General features: G+C 38.6%; 1 protein-coding gene across 1 annotated transcript in view; it reads left to right on the forward strand.

The window, feature by feature from the left end:
* Positions 1-3,833: 3,833 nt before the first annotated feature.
* Positions 3,834-18,830, forward strand: part of PDLIM3 (PDZ and LIM domain 3) — a 53,642-nt gene continuing 38,645 nt past the window's right edge. The window contains exon 1 of the mRNA XM_027837456.1: positions 3,834-3,905. Within this exon, the coding sequence (XP_027693257.1) occupies positions 3,834-3,905 (72 nt within the window). The remainder of the gene's footprint in view (positions 3,906-18,830) is intronic.

Consider the following 18,830-nt stretch of genomic DNA (forward strand, 5'->3'; position numbering starts at 1 on the left):
AAATGTGCTCAGCACTCTCTCACATACACATACACATACACATACACATACACACACACATGCACACACATAACCCTTGGGTCATCTGTTAAATGATCCGATAAAATATTTCAGCAGATGCTGGCAGATGGATTAATGTAGTGATCAGAATTCCTTCACCAAAGACAAATTGCTGGACAGCTGTGCATTAAAACCATGGCATGCTTCCCAACAACGATGATACAGAGATGAGGTGACCTGCTTTTCTATTTTGAAGTTGACTGAATTTACTTCAGAGAGGGGAGTCTTTTTTTCTCTTTCTCCTGCGGACCAAGAAAAATACCCTTTCAATAGTCATTTTTTCTTTCTTGTTTGTTTGGCACAACAGGGAAAGATTTAAGCAATAACAAGAAAGGCTTCAGACCTTATGATATATAACTGTGCTCATATTGACCTGTCATTATGTTGTTCTGGTGGGTAGAATTTATAACAGGAATCCTAGAAATATGTTTGGGTAGAATTTATAATGAATTCTAGAAATATATTTGGGGAAAAATGATGAAATGATAAACATTAAGGAGAGCATGAAAATGCAATCCTGGAAACAAAAGTTTTGTTTTGCTTTTTAAACCTAAATTGAACTCATTATCTTTTTCCCCAAACCCTCTACTCTTTCTACCTTTCCTTTTTTCTGGTGAAGGTACCACCATCCTTCCCGTCTCCTGAGTTTGTAAATCTGGTGTTATCCTCAACTCTTCTATCTTCCTCACCTCACATAACCGATCAGTCACCAAATCTTGCTGTTTCTACTTTTACATCTCTCACAACTAACCCCTTCTCTCTATTCACAAAGCTACCATCTTAATTCAAGCCTTCATAGCCTCTCTCCTCAATTATTATAACAGCTTCCTAACTTGTCTTCCTGCCTCAAGTTTCTCACCACTCTAGATCACCCTTCACACTGCAGACAAAGTAATTTCTTTCAATGAAGATCTGCCCATGTCACACCCTTACTCAATTAACTCGAAAGGCTCCCTATTGCCTCTAGGCAATAAACCCGCCACAAGCTGACCCTAACCCATATTTCCAGCATCGATGGCCATTACTCCTCCCATATCCTGTGATCCAGTCAAACTGGCCTACCTTCTGTTCCTCACACACACCAAACTCCATCTCCCCATCTCTGTGCCTTTGTACTGTCCTTTCTCTATTCTTGGAATGCCCTTGCTGCTCACCTTTGCTTCAGAGAATCCCTCTCTTCCTTTAAGATGATATTCACGTCACATAAAGCCCTTCCTGATCCTCCGCATTCTCCAACTGTTAGTGCCTTCCTTCCCAAATTATCTTGTATTTAATGGTTCTGAATTTATTTAAATTATTCTCCTTATATTTATTATGCATGTACATATATACATACTTAACTACCCCAATAGAATGAGTAAAGAATAGGAATTGTTTTATTCTTTCAACTTGTGTCTCCAGTACCTAGCACAGTGCCTGGCACATAGTAAATATTCAATAAATTGACTGATATTTAAGATTTTAAACAGAATCAATCAAAAAAAGAATTTATTAAGTACCTACTACATGGAAAGCACTGTACCAGACTCTGGGGACACAAATCCAAAATTAAGAAAGTCCCTGCTTTCAAAGAGCTTACATTCTAATAGAAAAAAATGTTTTCTTCAAATTTTCTAATAAAAAATATTGTTTCCTTCAAATTTAGCCACTTATCTATCTCAATAAATGTTATTTAATGAAATTTCACTTTGTCATCATGATCTAGTTCAGTTCAACACTGCAAGTAGCTGGTAAAAGAATACGTTTTCCTAAAATTATACAAAGAAATCTTCTCCTGGTTCACATTGGCGGAGTATGGAAAAAATGGAGTAATTCCCTGTGGTAATGCTTCAGTCCAGCTTTCTGAGAACCAAAGAGATCATTCAAACTGGGAGTTTACTCGTGAGAAACTTGATCTAATTGCATTTCTTTTCTGTGAATGTAGAAGCTTGTCATGCTATTATCACAGGCAGCTACAGAGACTGACAAGTGGCTGAAACCAGGCTTCCCTCTGGGAACGGACATAGAGAACATCTCTGTACCCAATCACTGAGTTTACAATTCCTAATGACATCAGAATCACACCTTGGTCAGTAATGGGATGGCCCAGATAGAGAATGGTCAAGATAGAACCAATGAATTAATGAAAGAAAAAGCATATGCCAAGGACTGTGCTAAACACTGATCGGATCCCTAATACAAAAGAGATGACAGTGCCTGTCCACAAGAGGCTCACATTCCACTAGGGGAGAGAATACATTTAGGGAAGCAGGTGACAAGGAGAAGCATTTCAGACAGGAAAATCACAGGGATGGTAAGTGTAGTCAGAGAGAAAGAGATTGACATCAGTTCCAAGAGCAATTACAGAATGGGTTTCTGATCTGGGTGGCATGGTGGCCAGTAAAGAGATGCTAATGCAATTCCAAAGGACTCATGATGAAAAATGCTTTTCACTTCATGAGAAAAAACCGATGGATTCTGAGTTCAAGATTGAAGCATACTGGTTTCACTTTTTTTATGTTTCTTTTTTTCTGTATGTTTTCTTTTGCAACATAGCTAATATAGAAATGTGTTTTCCATGACTTAACATGTATCATTAATATCATATTGCTTGCTTTGTCAAGGACAAGCAGGAAGGAGGGAGTGAAATTGGAACTCAAAATTTAAAAAAAAAAGAATGTTAAAGTTTAATATAATTGGGAAATATTTAACAAAATAAATAACAATATAATAAACCTAAAAAAGAAAAAAAAGGAAATGGTTAGGGAGTGAACTGAAGCAAGCCACTGAGGCCACCTCCAATGAGGAGAATGAAGCCCCATGGCAGGTGCTCTGGGGATGAAAAAGCTAAGCCTTTCAGGGCTTGGTTTCTATCCTAGGCAGCAAGGAATGATCCTAGAAATCATCACTAATATGTTAGATGACAGAAATAAGGATCCAAAAACACTTGACAGAATAGAACACATCTTAAGTTGCTTAAGTGCACCTACAACTCATGGTGTATGTATGGTATTACAAAAGTAAATCAGTGAGTCTCTCCCACTAGTAATCATGGAATGTTGGGCCTGGAGTCAGAACGACTCAGCTTCCTGAGTTCAAATCTGGCTTCAGACACTTACTAGCTGTGTGACCCTGGGCAAGTCACTTACCTCTGTTTGCCTCAGTTTCCTCATCTATCAAATGAGCTAGAGAAGGAAATAGCAAACCACTCCAGGATCTTTGTCAAGAAAAATCCAAATGGGGTCACAGAATCAGACACAACTGAAAATGACTGAACAACAACAAAACGACAAATTATCAATGGAAACTTCAATACTTGAGCACTCCCAGGAGCCATCAATCGATATATCAAGCCCTTTCTACATGTCAAGCACTGTATCAGGTGCTAAGGATACAAATGCAAAAGCCCTTAGGGAGCGTATATTCTATTTGGAGACAATAACATTTTCCTTTCACAGAAAAATATGTGGCATATATCTTTATAGGCAAATATATAGTGATTAGAGAGTGGGGTGGAGAACAATAATATGAGAGGGGAAGTGTAGTACAGTGGATACAGAAATAGATCTAGAGGCAGATATCTTGGGTTCAAATCCCAGTTCTGCCATTTACTATTAACTATATGACCTGGGATGACCTTGTGTGACCTTGATTAATCTTTCTGGGCCTCAGTTTTCTCATCTGTTAAATGAAAGAAGTGTTCTGGATGATCTCAAAATTTCCTTCTGGTTTGAAATCTATGATCCTACAATCCTGTGAAATGAGCAAATCAGGAAAAGCCTCTTGATGAGAGGATGGGACGAAAACAGCCTGGAAGAGAGTTAAAGGTTCCAAGAGGTAGAGGTGAGGTACCCGAAGGTACGGAGGTGAGAGATGGACCCATGTGCATGGAAGTGTGACGTATGAAAAGGAAGAGTTAAATAGTTGTCTGGACCACGGAATATATCAGAGGAAGTCATGTGTAAAGAAAGAAAGATGGCGTACTGTGAAATCACCATGTGGCAATTCCTACAAATAATATAGGTTGAAGTTCAACCAATCAACAGGCATTTATTAAACAACTTCTGTATGCTAAACAGTGTGTTGTGCACCGAGGGATACAAAATACAAAGAATGAAACAATCCCTTCCTCTAAGGAACTTATAATGTGGGAGGGGGAATAAGTATGTAAATAAGTACAAATAGAACAAATACAAGCAAAATAAATATAAAGAACTACAAAGGAATTGAATAAAAGGTAGTTGGGAAGGGAAGACACTAGCAGTTCATAGGATCAGGAAAAGGTTTTATGAAGCAAATGGAGTCTGAGCAGTATCTTCAAAGGAATCATGTGAGGTAGAGAAGTATGACAATGCATTACAAGCATGGGGAATCTAGCACAACAGCACAGAGATGGAACGTGTGATGAACAGAGAGGAGACTAGTTGGCCAGTTCCCTTCCAGGGAAGGGAAGCATGTTCAGTGAAGCTGAAAATATGAGTTGTGACCAAATTGCGAAGAGATGTACAAGATAAACAGAGGAATTCATATTTTATCCTGGAGGCAATAGGGCATTACTAGAATTGATGGATAAGTGGAATGACCCAGGAAGTTCTGTGTTAAGAAAAAATACTTTGTCAGTTGGATAGTGGATAGATCGGAATGGAGAGAAACTTGAGACAGGCAGGTCAATTAGGAAGCTATTGCAATAATCTGGGCTAGAGGTTTTGAGGATGTGAACTAGCTGTGTGAGTGTAAAGAATGGGTCACATGTGGAAGATGTGGAGGTAGATAGTAAGACTTGGCAAGCATTTGGAAAAGTGGGGTAAGAACTAGTGAGGCACCCACCCCTTAGTAGATACTCATCAATGACTAGCTGTGGCTAACAAAATTCATCACATAATGATCAAGCTTCTCAAAATGAACCTAGAAAACCTTATTTAGGTTTGCCCTCGGATGACCCAACACACCACCCAGTCCATAGCCAGGCCCATACTAAAAAGCTTTCTAGCTTGGCAGAAGCTGCCAAGTTGGGTCAGTTTCCAAGAATCCAGTCACCTACTCACCACAGTATGATCCTGGAAAAAGGATGTTGACAAAGTATCAACAAAAATAGAAGGGGAAAAATCAACAATTGAAAGGGCTGGTAATACAGTGGATAGAGTGCCAGGCCTAAAGTCAGGAAGACTCATCTTCATGAGTTCCAATCTGGCCTCACACTTACTAGTTGTGTGACCCTGGGCAAGTCACTTAACCCCATTTGCCTCAGTTTCTCATCTTTAGAATGAACTGGAGAAGGAAATGGCAAACCACTCCAGTATCTTTGCTAAGAAAACCACAAATGGCATCGCGAAGAATTGGACACAACTGAAAGGACTGAACAACAACAAATTTATTGAAAATGCACCATGTACAAAGCATTAACAGATTTTGGAGAAGAAAAAAGGAAATAGATAGCTCAGTCTATTTATTGATCTTGAGGAGTTTAAAATCTAGTTGAATGCAGAACACGCCTTCTTTCGAAGTTTTGAAAGGATAGGTTGTCCCAAAAGTCTTAATGCAATTTTAAGCTCTGATGGCTTAATAAGGAGCCACTAAAACTAATTGAGTAGGGGAGTGGCCCAGTTACATCTGCATTTAAGAAAATTTTCTTTGGCAGCTGTATACTGGATGTAATTGGAGTTTTAAGCTCTACTATGTTTTTTTTTAATTTTTAATTCATTTATTTATTTTTGGTGAGGCAATTGGGGTTAAGTGACTTGCCCAGAGTCACACAGCTAATGAGTGTCATGTGCCTGAGGTCACATTTAAACTCAGGTCCTCCTGACTTCAGGACCGGTGCTCTATCCACTGCACCACCTCACTGCTCCAAGCTCTACTAGTTTTAAACTGCACTAAGACTTTTGGGACGCCCTGTATTTTGTAAACTTTGAACATGAGCCCTTCCTTTTTATTACTGTCATCCTCAGAATAGATGTCTAACAGTAGAATCTCTCAGTCAAAGGGTATGAACATTTCAGTTGCTTTATTTAATGCCTATGTTTATTTAAACATATGCCATAGGTACAACTATCTAAGTCTTACTTACTCCAGTATGCTCTTCCAATGAGATAAAGTGTTTAAAGCAATTTGTCAGTCTTAAAGTAATTTGTACTGGGGGTGAAAGAGGGGAGCAACTAGATCTATGACATCATTGGTTTAGGATGGTACCATTGAAGAAACTCTGTACCAACTGCAACTTAAAGTCTTAGAAATTAACCTGAGGCACAGAAAAGTTAAGTGACTTGCCCAGGATCTCACATACAGTATATGTCGATGGCAGGATTTGAATTCAGGTCTTTCTGACTCCAAGGCTGGCTCTCTATCCATTATGCCATGTTGCCTTTTATTATTTTTTTAGCATTTTTTTAAAATTCTTTTTTTTTAATTTTTAGTTTTCAACATTTACTTCCACCAGATTTTGAGTTCCAAATTTTCACCCCATCTCGCCCCTCCCCCCACCCCAAGATGGCATTCATTCTGAATACCCCTTCCCTTAGTCTGCTTTCCTTGCTATCTCTCCCTGCTTCCCCTTCTATTTTCCTGTAGGGCAGGATAGATTTCTGTACCCCATTTCCTGTATTTCTTATTTCCCAGTTGCATGTGAAAACATTTTTTTTAAACCTGTGTTTTTAAAACTTTGGGTTCCAAATTTTCTCCCTTCCTCCCTCCCCACCCACCCTCATTGAAAAGGCAAGCAACTCAATATAGGCTATACATGTGCAGTTATGCAAAACACTTTCATAGTAGACATGCTGTGAAAAACTAACTCTATTTACCTTAATCCTATCCTGCCCCCCCATTTATTCTATTCTTTCTTTTGACCCTGTCCCTCCTCAGAAGTATTTGCTTCTGATTACCCCCTTTCCCAATCTGCCCTCCTCTCTATCATTCCCCTGCTCTCTTGTCCCCTTCTCTTCCTATTTTCCTGTAGGGTAAGACAGATTTCCACACCCAATTGGGTGTGTATGTTATATCCTCCTTAAGTCAAATCCTATAAGAACAAGATTCACTCATTTCCTCTCACCTTCCCCCGTTTCCCCTCCACTGTAAGAGCCTTTTCTTTTCTGTTCTTTTGTGAGATAATTTGCCCCATTCTACCTTTCCCTTTCTCCTTCTCCTAGTATAATCCTCTCTCACCCCTTAATTTTATTCTCCAGATATGACCCCTTCATCTTCAACTCACCCTGTGCCCTCTATCTATCTATCTATATATAGAGATATATACACATACATATACTTTTTTTCCCTCCAACTACCCTAATACTGACAAAGGTCTCATGAGTTACAAATATCATCTTTCCATGCAGGAATGTAAACAGTTCTACCTTAATAAGTCTCTTATGATTTCTCTGTCCTGTTTACCTCTTCATGTTCCACTTGAGTCTTGTATTGGAAAGTAAAATTTTCTATTCAGTTCTGGTCTTTTCATCCAGAATGCTTGAAAGTCCTCTATTTCACTGAATTACCATTTTTTCCCCAGAAGAATTATACTCAGTTTTGCTGGGTAGGTGATTCTTGGTTGTAATCCTATCTCCTTTGCCCTCCAGAATATTATATTCCATGCCCTGCGGTCCCTTAATGTAGAAGCTGCTAAATCTTGTGTTATCCTGATTGTGTTTCCACAATACTTGAATTGTTTCTTTCTGGCTGCTTGTAGTATTTTCTCCTTTACCTGGGAACTCTGGAATTTGGCTACAATATTCCTAGGAGTTTTCCTTTGGGGATCTCTTTCAGGAGGAGATCAGTGGATTCTTTCAATTTCTATTTCTCCTTCTGGTTCTAAAATATCAGGACAGTTGTCCTTGATCATTTCTTGAAAGATGATGCCTAGGCTCTTTTTTTTATCATGGCTTTCAGATAGTCCAATAATTTTTAAATTCTCTCTCCTGGATCTATTTTCCAGGTCAGTTGTTTTCCAATGAGATATTTCACATTGTTTTCTAATTTTTCAGTCTTTTGGATTTGTTTTACAGTGTCTTGTTTTCTCATAAAGTCACTAGCTTCCAATTGCTCTATTCTAATTTTTAAGGAAGTATTTTCTTTAGTAATCTTTTGGACTTCCTTTTCCATTTGTCCAATTTTGCTCTTTAGGGCATTCTTTTCTTCATTGACTTTTTGGACCTCTTTTGACATTTGGGTTAGGCTATTTTTCAAGGTGTTATTCTCTTCAGTATTTTTTTGGGTCTCCTTTAGCAAGCTGTCAACTTGCTTTTCATGATTTTCTTGCATCACTCTCATTTCTCTTCCCAGTTTTTCCTCTACTTCTCTTACTTGCTTCTCAAAATCCCTTCTGAGCTCTTCCAAGGCCTGGGATTGATTCATATTTTTCTTGGAGGCTTTGGATGTAGGAGCTTTGACTTTGTTGTCTTCTTCTGGTTGTATGTTTTGATCTTCTTTGTCACCAAAGTAAGATAATGTAGTCTGACTCTTTTTGCACTGCTTACTCATGATCCTGGCCAATTATTTGAGTTTTAAACTCTTTGTTAAGGTAAGAGTCTGTTTCCAATGTGGACAATGTACTGTCCCAAGCTGGGGTTTGTACAGCTGTTTTCAGAGATACTTCTAGGGACCTGAAAAGTGTCAGTTCTTCCAAGGTGCTATGATAAGGGGCAAGGTGTTTCCTCTCTACAGTCACAACAAGCTCCACCATGCCAGTGCTCCTCCTCGCCCCAGGACTGCCCCTCAGAACTGTGACCCAGATCCAAGCACAGGCAAAGCAAGAGATTCCTTCCTCAGCACTAGCAAAGAGAACCCTGCAATGCCCCTCTGATCACCCATTCCATTCCCCTTCAGTCTGTGGGCTGGAAGCTCAGAAGGCAGTTGCTTCCCTCTGGGCGGCTGAGATCTAGCTTCTTCTGTCACCGCAGTCACAGACTTTTCCCACTGACCTTCTAAGTCATCTTGTGCGTTCGTGGGTTGAGAAGTCTGGAAACCGCCACAGCTACCCATGATTCAGTCCTCTGAGGCCTGCTCCAGGGTCGCTGTGGCGCCCATGCCAAACTGCACTCCTCTCCCAGCCCGGCACGATATACCTTTCCAATCAGCCATCCAGGTTGTCTTGGGCTGGAAATTTGTGTTACTCTGTTTTTTTGTGGGTTCTGCTGCTTTAGAATTTGTTTAGAGACATTTTTTGAAGGTATTTGGAGGGCTTTGGGGGAGAGCTCTAGCAAGTCACTGCTTTCCCTCTGCCATCTTGGCTCTGCCCCCCCCACTTTTTATTATTCTCAATAAAGTTTCTTTATTAAGACAGTTAAGGATAAATAATAATTAATATAATACTATATTTAAAAGAATATAAATTAGAACAAAATTAAAAGAAATACAATTATGTAAGCATGAGAAAAAATCTTCAACTTAAGTAAGTTTTACTATCATTATTTAGTCAGACTCTAGTTTTCTCCACCCCTATCCACCATCACCTCTCTTAAATCTGTATGAATCTTAATTTCTGATTTACTCTGAAATTTCCTTGGAGTTAGATGATCCTGAAATTTATCCACAATCCAGTAACATTAAATAATCATTAAATAATAGCATAATATCTCTGTAAAAATAATATTTGATTAAGGTAATTCTACCAACTGGATATATTTGATTTAATTCAAATACTATGCCCTTCCTTCTACTATGGGTTTAATTGCCTTAATGAGAGAACCATATGTGAAACTGTTCCTACTAATATGAGGAATGTTCTTAGTTTACCTTTCTCTGGACTGAAGGATCAGCATACTAGAGTACTCAAAGTTCACCCATTTTTTTCCTTTCCATAGTTAGTAACTAAAACAAAGAGAAATTAAATAGCAAGTATCTGAGAGAGGATTTGAACTCAGGTCTTCTAGACTCCAAACCCATTTTACCACCTAGGAACCTCATGAGCAATATTAGATATAGCTAAAGCAGATCACAGAAAGCCTTAAGTGCCAGTAGGCAATACAGAGGCATGCAAGGGATACGTTCAGAGATATGGCTTAACAAGATTTGGGCATGAAGAAGAATAGGCTGGAAGTAGTACAGAGGACGGACTGGAGGAGGTAGGAAAGAATGGAGTCCAGAATGCCTGTTAGCAGTCTCTTGCAATCATCCAGATGAGTAGTAATGCAGATCTGTGTTAGGCTGGTGCTCATGGAAGTAGAGAGGGGATAGATGCCACAGATGTTGCAGAGGTAGAATTAGTAGGACTTTTTTTTTTAGCAGAAGAGTTATATGATCAAACAAATGCATTAGGAAATTATTTTGACAGTATCACAGAGGATGGACTAAAAAAAAGAAGAAGTCATTCACAAAAAGACTAGTAAGTAGGATATTTTATATAGTTCAGGTGAGAAGTAATGATGGAAAAAAATGGATTCAAGAAATATTTTCAAGGTAAAAATCAGCCAGATTTTATTAGTGTCAAATGATTCAATGTAAAGGCAGAAAAAAGATCTAATAATGACTGAGTTTTCAAAGCTAGATAAATAACAGAATGGTGCTTACAGAAACAGAAATAAAAAAGTTGGGATTTTGTTTGGAAGGAAGGAAACAAACATTTATTGAGTATATACTATGTGTCAGGCACTGTGATAAGCATTTCATTAACATCTCACTTAATCTTCACAATAGCCCTATAATATAGGTGCTTGTATATCATCCCCATTTACAGTTGAGGAAACTGAGGCTGACAGAAGTTATGTGACTTGTCCAGAGTCACAAGGCTAGTAAGTGTCAGAGGCCAGATTTGTACTCAAGGCTTCCTCCTGTGCCATGTAGCCGTCTAATTGACTATAACAAGTGTTAAGTGTTGGCCAGTTCTAGGTGTCAGCTGTTGGACATCCAAGATGGGAGGTCAAGAAAGAAGCCAAGAGTGAACATACAAATTTCAGAGGCATTTATACAAAAAAGGGTTTCTTAAATTGGGGTCGATGGACCCCACAGAGCAGGGAGGGAAGAATAAACATTTATATAGCATCAATTATGTGCCAGGCACTGTGCTAAGCACTTTGTGCAAATATTATCTCATTTGTTCCACATAACAACCCTGTACGGTAATTGCTATCATTATCCTATTTTTATGGAAGAGGAAACTGAGCCAGATAGAGGTTAAGCAGCTTGCCCAGAGTCACGCAGCTGTTAAGTACTGAAGGCCATATTTTAACTCAGATCTTCCTGACTCCAGGCCCAGAACTCTATCCACTGAGCCACCAGTTGCATCTTGGGGGTTTAGGTATAAATTTCAGAGGGTCCACAAACATGTATGAGAAAAAATTACAACTTCATTTTCACTAATCTCTAACTGAAATTTGGCATTTTCTTCAATTATGACAAAAAATCCCCACATTATTCTGAGAAAAGGCCCATTTACTTCACCAGACTAACAAAGGGATCCAAAACAGAAAGAGTTTAAGAGTTAAGAGCCCTTGGTATAGAAGGCTTGATCAGTGCTTTGGGAGTAGACAATAAGATAACCCAAAGAGAAAATGTCAAGAAACAAAAATGGGGTGAAGACAGAAATGACACTTGACTAAAGGTAAGGGAGACAAGGAATCCATCAAAGGAGACTGAGATGGAATGGTTAGGGAGTAAGGATAAAAACCAGGAAAGATCCATGTCACAGATGCCAAGGGAGAGGAGAATGCCAGCCAGGCAAAGATGGTAAAAAATATCAAATGTTTCTACTAAGATCAAAGAGGATGAGGACTGAGGAAAGGCCATTAGACTTGGCAATGAGTTGGGCACTAGTGACCTTGGAGGGAGCAGCTTCAACATTTTAATAAAATCAGGCCTAATGAAGCACAACAATACATGTTCCAAACGAGGTTTATGTGAGCATTGTGCTGAGACAGAAATACATTTTGGAAAATAAATCTTGTTATCCCTTATCTTCAAAATAAGGTTGAAATCGAAACACAAAATAACAATGATTTAAATAACTAGAGAACTTGGATTTGTATATATTGCAAGACATCCAAAAAAACCATGAAGACTTACATGAAGTTTGAATATCTTAAGATTAATTATTAACTCTTCCTGGCTAAAAAAGAACTTTGTTTTAACCAATGGTGTTCTCATATCCATCCCTTGTTGTCCCCTGAACTTCCAAACTTGGATTTCCAGTTTCTGATAGGGAAAACTGCCTAACGCTTAAAACTCACTATATCCTCCCAAAAGCTAAATCTATAGCTTTTAAAAAATAAATAATTCAATGGATAGATGGATGGATGGATGGATGAGTTGGTGGGTAGATGGATAGATAGACAGATGGATAGAAAGATAAGTAGATAGAGATGAATATGGAGAAAGATCATAAAAATATACATATAGCAAATTCTCTTTTATCCAGTAATCAATAAGTATTAAGCATTCCCTATGTTCCAGGCACAGTACTAGTTGCTAGGAAGACAAGTACAAAGACTCAAGATATTCACAAGAAGCTTAAATTCAAATGCATCTATACACATATACTAAATAGTTCTTAGTTTTTTTAATAATTAAAATATAATAATAATATTTAATATCTCAATCTACTATTTCAAGGGTATGAGTATACATTCCATCCATGTAGGCCATAGCATAGTGGAGCAAAAAGAATATTGAATTTAGAGTCACAATACCTGAATTCGAATTCCAGCCCCACTTACTGTCATGTGATTTTAAGTAAGTTAGTTAATCTCTATGGGTCTCAGTTTTCTTATATGTAAAATGAGAGACTTGCACTAAGGTCCTTTCTAGGTTAAGTCATGAAACTTGGGATTAAGTCTCAGGTTGCCCACTTAGCCACACAAATAAATAAATCACTTTTCTCATAACAACCTGGTAAGGTAGCTAACGAAAGTATCCTACCTCTCCAGCCTTGTTACAGATTATTCCTCTTTTTTATTCTTGTTCAGTCGTTTCAGTCGTGTCTGACTCTTCATGACCCCATTTGGGGTTTTCTTGGCCAAGATACTGCAGTGGTTTGCCATTTCCTTCTCCAGCTCATTTGACAGATGAGGAAACTGAAGTAAACAGGGTTAAGTGACTTGCCCAAGGTCACACAGCTAGTAAGTGTCCAAGGCCAGATTTGAACTCTGGTCTTCCTGACTCCAGGCCCAGGGCTCTATCCATGCCTTTGCACAGTCTTTTTCCATGCTTGGAGTGCACTCTCCTCTCCTCCACCTCTTAAAATCCCTGGATTTCTTTAAGACTCTGCTTGAGTTTCACCTTCTTTCACAGTCCCTATGCAACCCCACTGGTGCCTTTCTTCCAACATTACCTTAAATGTGCGTACATTCATTCACACATACATACACACATACGTATATACATATACATATATACATTTATATGTGTATATATAAGTACAATGATTATAAGCTTGCTTTTGTCTTTATACCTCCAGCACCTAGCATGATGTTTAGCATAATGGAGCTCCTTCATCAACCATTTGTTGATTGGTTGAATATATGGACTAATTCTCTCCTTAGAACTAGAAGCAGAATCACCCAAAGAGGTAAAAATTCTCTTCAATTGGAATAAATAATGAATATAGGGAGGAGAGAATAAGGTAGACATGCATAAACCCATCCACACCCTCCAACATTTCTTGGTTTTTTACATTCCAATCTCTGAGGGAAAGGTCAAAGGATTGGACCGATGATGTCTAAGAGTCAGAGAAATGATACACAGGTAATTGAATGGATGGGCAATCTCATTCATGCAGGTTCTCTATCCACGATTTCAGCCTCCTGATCCTGGGCAATTCTCATTCGTTCTTTTTTATGTAAATCACCCATACTTTATCCAGCCATGCTCTAGAGGTCTTCAGTGCTGTTAATATTTCAAGAATGCTAATGTATCTCTCAGGATGTTCTGCAATTGAATTACAATTTCATTTCATGACAAGCCTACCTTCTACTTCTCACCTGGAAATCACCATTGGCATGTATGCCTACATATGCCTACCACATGTCTTTCTATTGCCTTTTGGATTAGGAAAAAAAGAGACTGTCTGAAAATGAGACCCAAACTGAACACAAGGCTTTCTTTGTAATCTCCATTGGGCAGTGTTCCTCTAAATTTGAAAAGTACATTAAATTATAATACATTGGCTGATCTCTGGAATGCAATTTGTCATTTAAAGGCATGATGTCAGCCCCCTTTTTAATTGACCCTAAGCAGTGGGGAGAGGTACAATACCAGAAAGCTCTCTCAAAGGTTTCTTTGTGAGGGAGCTGTGTTTAAAGGTTGCTAATTACTGGCCTCTTTCCCATCCTGAGCCTGCAAAGAGAACACCATATTTGTCTCTCAGCTGTCACTATTTGTTAGGGCCGAATAAACAAGGAGACTCCTTTCCTAGCAACCACTGGAAAAAATGTTAAAAAAAATGAAATGGTGAAAGAAAGAAACCCCTCCATCTACAAAGCCGCTCGTGACAGTCAAAAGGACAGTTCAGAACACAGAATGGCCAAGGCACTGGCTGCCTTTTCCTTGAAAAGTTTGTCTTTTTTTTTTAAATTCTCAGGAAACTCCCTGAGACAGGCCAAGAGCAGATTATGAGGAGCCGAGAAATGATCTCACTGCCATTCGTAGACATCGGGTCACATGGACATCTGAGATAACTGAGCATAACTCTAGCTACATGATTTAATTGATTTCCTCAGGGGAAAGCTTTAGGTTTCAGCCTACCAACTATTTTTGTAAGGCAGTACCAGACGTGTGGCAATTCTGGGAGTCTCACTGCAGAGAGAGGATAGAGATTTGTTCCTCCCAGCCAAAACAGGTAACAGTCCCCAGTCTCTCTAATGAGATATCTTAAAATATCTTAAATATTTTATCTTAAAAGAGTCAAGCTGAAGATCAAAGCATGTGTGAGACCCAGAGAGGACCTGACAGCAGGAAAACAGACGTCCTTCTGTCTTTCTGCCTTTTTTTTTGGCAGCTGCAGCATGGCTGCTGATAAATGCTACATTTCAGGAAAACAATTACCGAAAATGATCTGGTGTTCAGAGAAGATAGGATCTTTGCCCTTAGCCAAACAGACTCTGCAGAGAACCAGAAACTCAGTGTGGTCAGAAGGGCCACTTAGGTTTTAAGGAAGTTTCAAATATTTCTGGAACTAAGTCAAGGCACTCCTGACAGCCCAAAGAAGCCAATTTGGCAAATGGGATTCATTGGCATGGGAACGGCAGGCATCTTACTCACAAATCTCCTCCTCCCAGAGATTGCTTAAGACAAATTTTAGACAAGCCTCAGAAGGAGAAAAAAAAACAGGTTCAGAACAGTGAAAGGAAGTTGGATATTAGGCAGTCTAAAAAAAAATTAACCAAAATATTTCTGAGATTTCATAAATGAGCAGAAAGCAATTACACCTTCAGGTTTCATGTGGTTTTTCTCCTCATGAAAGTCTATGTTTACAGTATTTACTGCTGGAAAGGACCTCAGAGATCATGAAGTCCAGGGGTTGTTAATTTGGGGTACACAGACCCAGTTGATTTTAAGGGTCTGTGAACTTTGATGGAAAAAATGCATCTTTATTTTCAATAACTTCTAATTGAAACTGAGTTTCTCTTTAAATTATGACCTAATTATGAACTAATTATGACCTAAAAATGCATCTTTATTTTCAATAACCTCTAATTAAAACTGAGTTTCTCTTTAAATTATGACCTTAAAAAATCATTCTGAGAATGGCTTCACTAGACTGTCAGAGGAGTCCAAACTTTGGTCCTCAAACTTTGCTGAGTTGCCTTGAGTAAGTGATTTAATTTCTCTTTATCTCCTGTTTCTCCTTTTGTGAAATGAGGAGATTAAGATAAAAACAAAAGGTTGTTAAAATTCTCAAAGTTCTTAAAGTCATGGACTCCTCTGACAATCTAGTGAAGCTATTCTCAGAATGATTTTTTTAGGTCATAATTTAAAGAGAAACTCAGTTTCAATTACAGGTTATTGAAAATAAAGATGCATTTTTTCCATCAAAGTTCACAGACCCTTAAAATCAACTGGGTCTGTGTACCCCAAATTAACAACCCCTGGACTTCATGATCTCTGAGGTCCATTCCAGCAGTAAATACTGTAAACACAGACTTTCATGAGGAGAAAAACCACATGAAACCTGAAGGTGTAATTGCTTTCTGCCCATTTATGAAATCTCAGAAATATTTTGGTTAGAGGGCTGAGATTCAAATCAAAGTCCTCTGACGCTAAATCTGTTGTGAAACAGAAGGAAGGCAGCTAGGTTTGGAGTCAGACAAGCTGGGTTCAAATCCTGGATCTGCCATTTAATACCTGTATGACCTTCAGAAAATTATTTAACCTCTGTGACTCCATTTCCTCAAAGCAAGGGGTTTAACTAGATGACCTTTAATTAAGGTCTCTTGCAACTCTAGATCTATTACCTTATGTACCAAAACTATTTAACACCCCTAAGCAACGGGGGAAATTAAAATAAGGATGATAAGGATGAAAAAACCCTACTTTTAATTTCTGCCTTCACACCTATGCTCTTTAAGACAGTTGGAAATTGATTCAAAGTTGAACACATCCTATCATTGTTTCAAAACCAGAAACCACTGATGTTGCTAATTTGGGTAAAAGCACATATGGTGGTACCAAATCAAAAGAATAATTTGAGGGAAAACAAACTGGATTCAATCTTGGATATTTATCAGTAATGACATCATGTATTTTACCCCCACCCAGAAAAAAATTGGAATATCTGCTTCTAGGGTATTTGGGTCAGCTTACCTGCTAGCAAGCAATCAAACAACAAACATTTTCACCAAAAAAAAAAAAAAAAGCCATGCTATGTATGTAAATGGGATTTGAACGAAGTCCAACCAGCAAAGACCAAATTGACATCAGCAGGGAAATCCCTACAATGGAAGTGGAGCTGAACTGGGATTTCTTTGCCTTAGACCATGCTGGTGTCCTCTTTCAGCCTTGGTCCTCCTTACTTCTACTTTCTCCTTAGAATCATGTCCTGCTTGGTCTATGAATGTCAGTATTGTTCAGGAAGAGTTAAACAGCTTGCTTCATTGCTAGGTCATCTTCCTGTCTGGTCCCAGCTTGGGAACTCTATTTTCCTAGAGACAGCCACCTTCTGTGTCTGCCACAGATCGCAAAATTCACTCTCTAGTTCTTTTCACAATTTCAAAAGCTTTCAATTAAAATCCATCTCCAATTCTTTGTCCCATTCTATCTTCATTCTACTACTTCTTAAGATAAAACTTTGCTCTGAATATTATCAACTGTATGCTTCCAAATGAGAAATCAGTCTCTAGGGGGTACCACATGTAAACTTTCCCAAGTTTTCTGGACAGAGGAGCAACTGTGAGCCAAGAAAGTTTAAAAATCTCATGAAATGTTGCTGGACCATTCTTGAGAAAAAAGACATTTTATTTAACTATTTCATGGGTTGTTACATCAAAAAAATTAATCACTTGAACAGCCACCTTCTTGTATAAAGCCTATCTATACTTAGCTATAAAGTGAAGTCCATCATCAGACTTGATGATGATCTCTTTCCAACTTAAAAGAACCTGCAAAAATTTGTGCTCTACTAGCATTATTTTTTGAGAGCCCAAAATTACCTCCTGGCCACAATGAGGCATTGGAACAGGATTTTTGGAAAGGAAAACTTTTGTATGATTATAGCAGCAGTCTTAAAGTCTCTCCTCAGATAAAGTGTCTCCCATGCATATGTTTAAAATTTATAAGATTCTATGAAGAAATAACCAAGGAAATAGGTTTTTTCTATCATCTAATTAATAACAACATGAAACAAGGTATAAAAACAGGAAGAGAAATTCATCTCTTCTAAGAGAAACCAGTGAGCCAATCTTTAGAGGCTACAGGGAGGGAAATATTATTGTATGTGTGCGTATTTGTAGGAGAGGGAGTGTTTGAGCTTTTGGTCAGGATCATAAAATGCTTCTGGGAGCTTAACCTGGCAAGGAGTCCCATCTCCTGTCCCTAGTCCTCTTCCTTCAATCCCTTGGAGTCCTGCCTCTAAGAGTTGCCTTACCCCACACCTCATTCTCTCAGCCCTATCTGGCAGAAGACTTTGCTCTAGTTCACAGAAACCACTACCACTTCATGGAGCTGGAAGAGTTCTATCTCCCCCTCCCCAAATCAGGTTGAATTGATAGAGGTCAGAGTAGAAGAAGTCCTCAGTTTCCCTGAAGGAGAGGGCAGATTTACTCCTCCATGTTACATCTTCACGTTCAATTCAACAAACTGAAGTGCCAGGTAATGTCCTAGGTGTTAGGAGTACAAAACCAAAAGAAGTCCCTGCCCTCAAGAAGCTTATATTCCATTGGAGGGAAAAATATGTAGGCAACTTAGTAAGTATAAAATTATTTTAAGAGGACTAATATGCTAATAACAGCAGGGAGCAGGGTTAGAAAAGGCCTCCTGAAGGAGATGGTGACTAAGATGTAGTTTAAAGAAACATAGGGATTCAGTGAGAAAGAGGTAAGGATGGGGTGGTCCAGATATAGGTAATTTGTGCAAAGTCATAAACACTGGAGATGCACTATCCTACAAGGAAACAGCAGAACAGTTTGACAAGAATGAGGAGTGAATAAGTGTATTAAGAATGTGATGGAGAGGCAGCTAGGTGGCGCAGTGGATAGAGCACCAGCCCTAACGTCAGGAGGACCTGAATTCAAATCCAGTTTCAGAGCAAACCCTAGACACTTACTAGCTGTGTGACCCTGGGCAAGTCACTTAATCCCAATTGCCTAAAAAAAAAAATGTGATGGAATACTACTGTGCTGTATAAATGATGACCAAGTTGGTTATAAAAAAAAAAA

The sequence above is a fragment of the Vombatus ursinus genome, unplaced genomic scaffold, assembly GCF_900497805.2.
Source record: "Vombatus ursinus unplaced genomic scaffold, bare-nosed wombat genome assembly UNPS02014821.1, whole genome shotgun sequence".
Taxonomy (NCBI): domain Eukaryota; kingdom Metazoa; phylum Chordata; class Mammalia; order Diprotodontia; family Vombatidae; genus Vombatus; species Vombatus ursinus.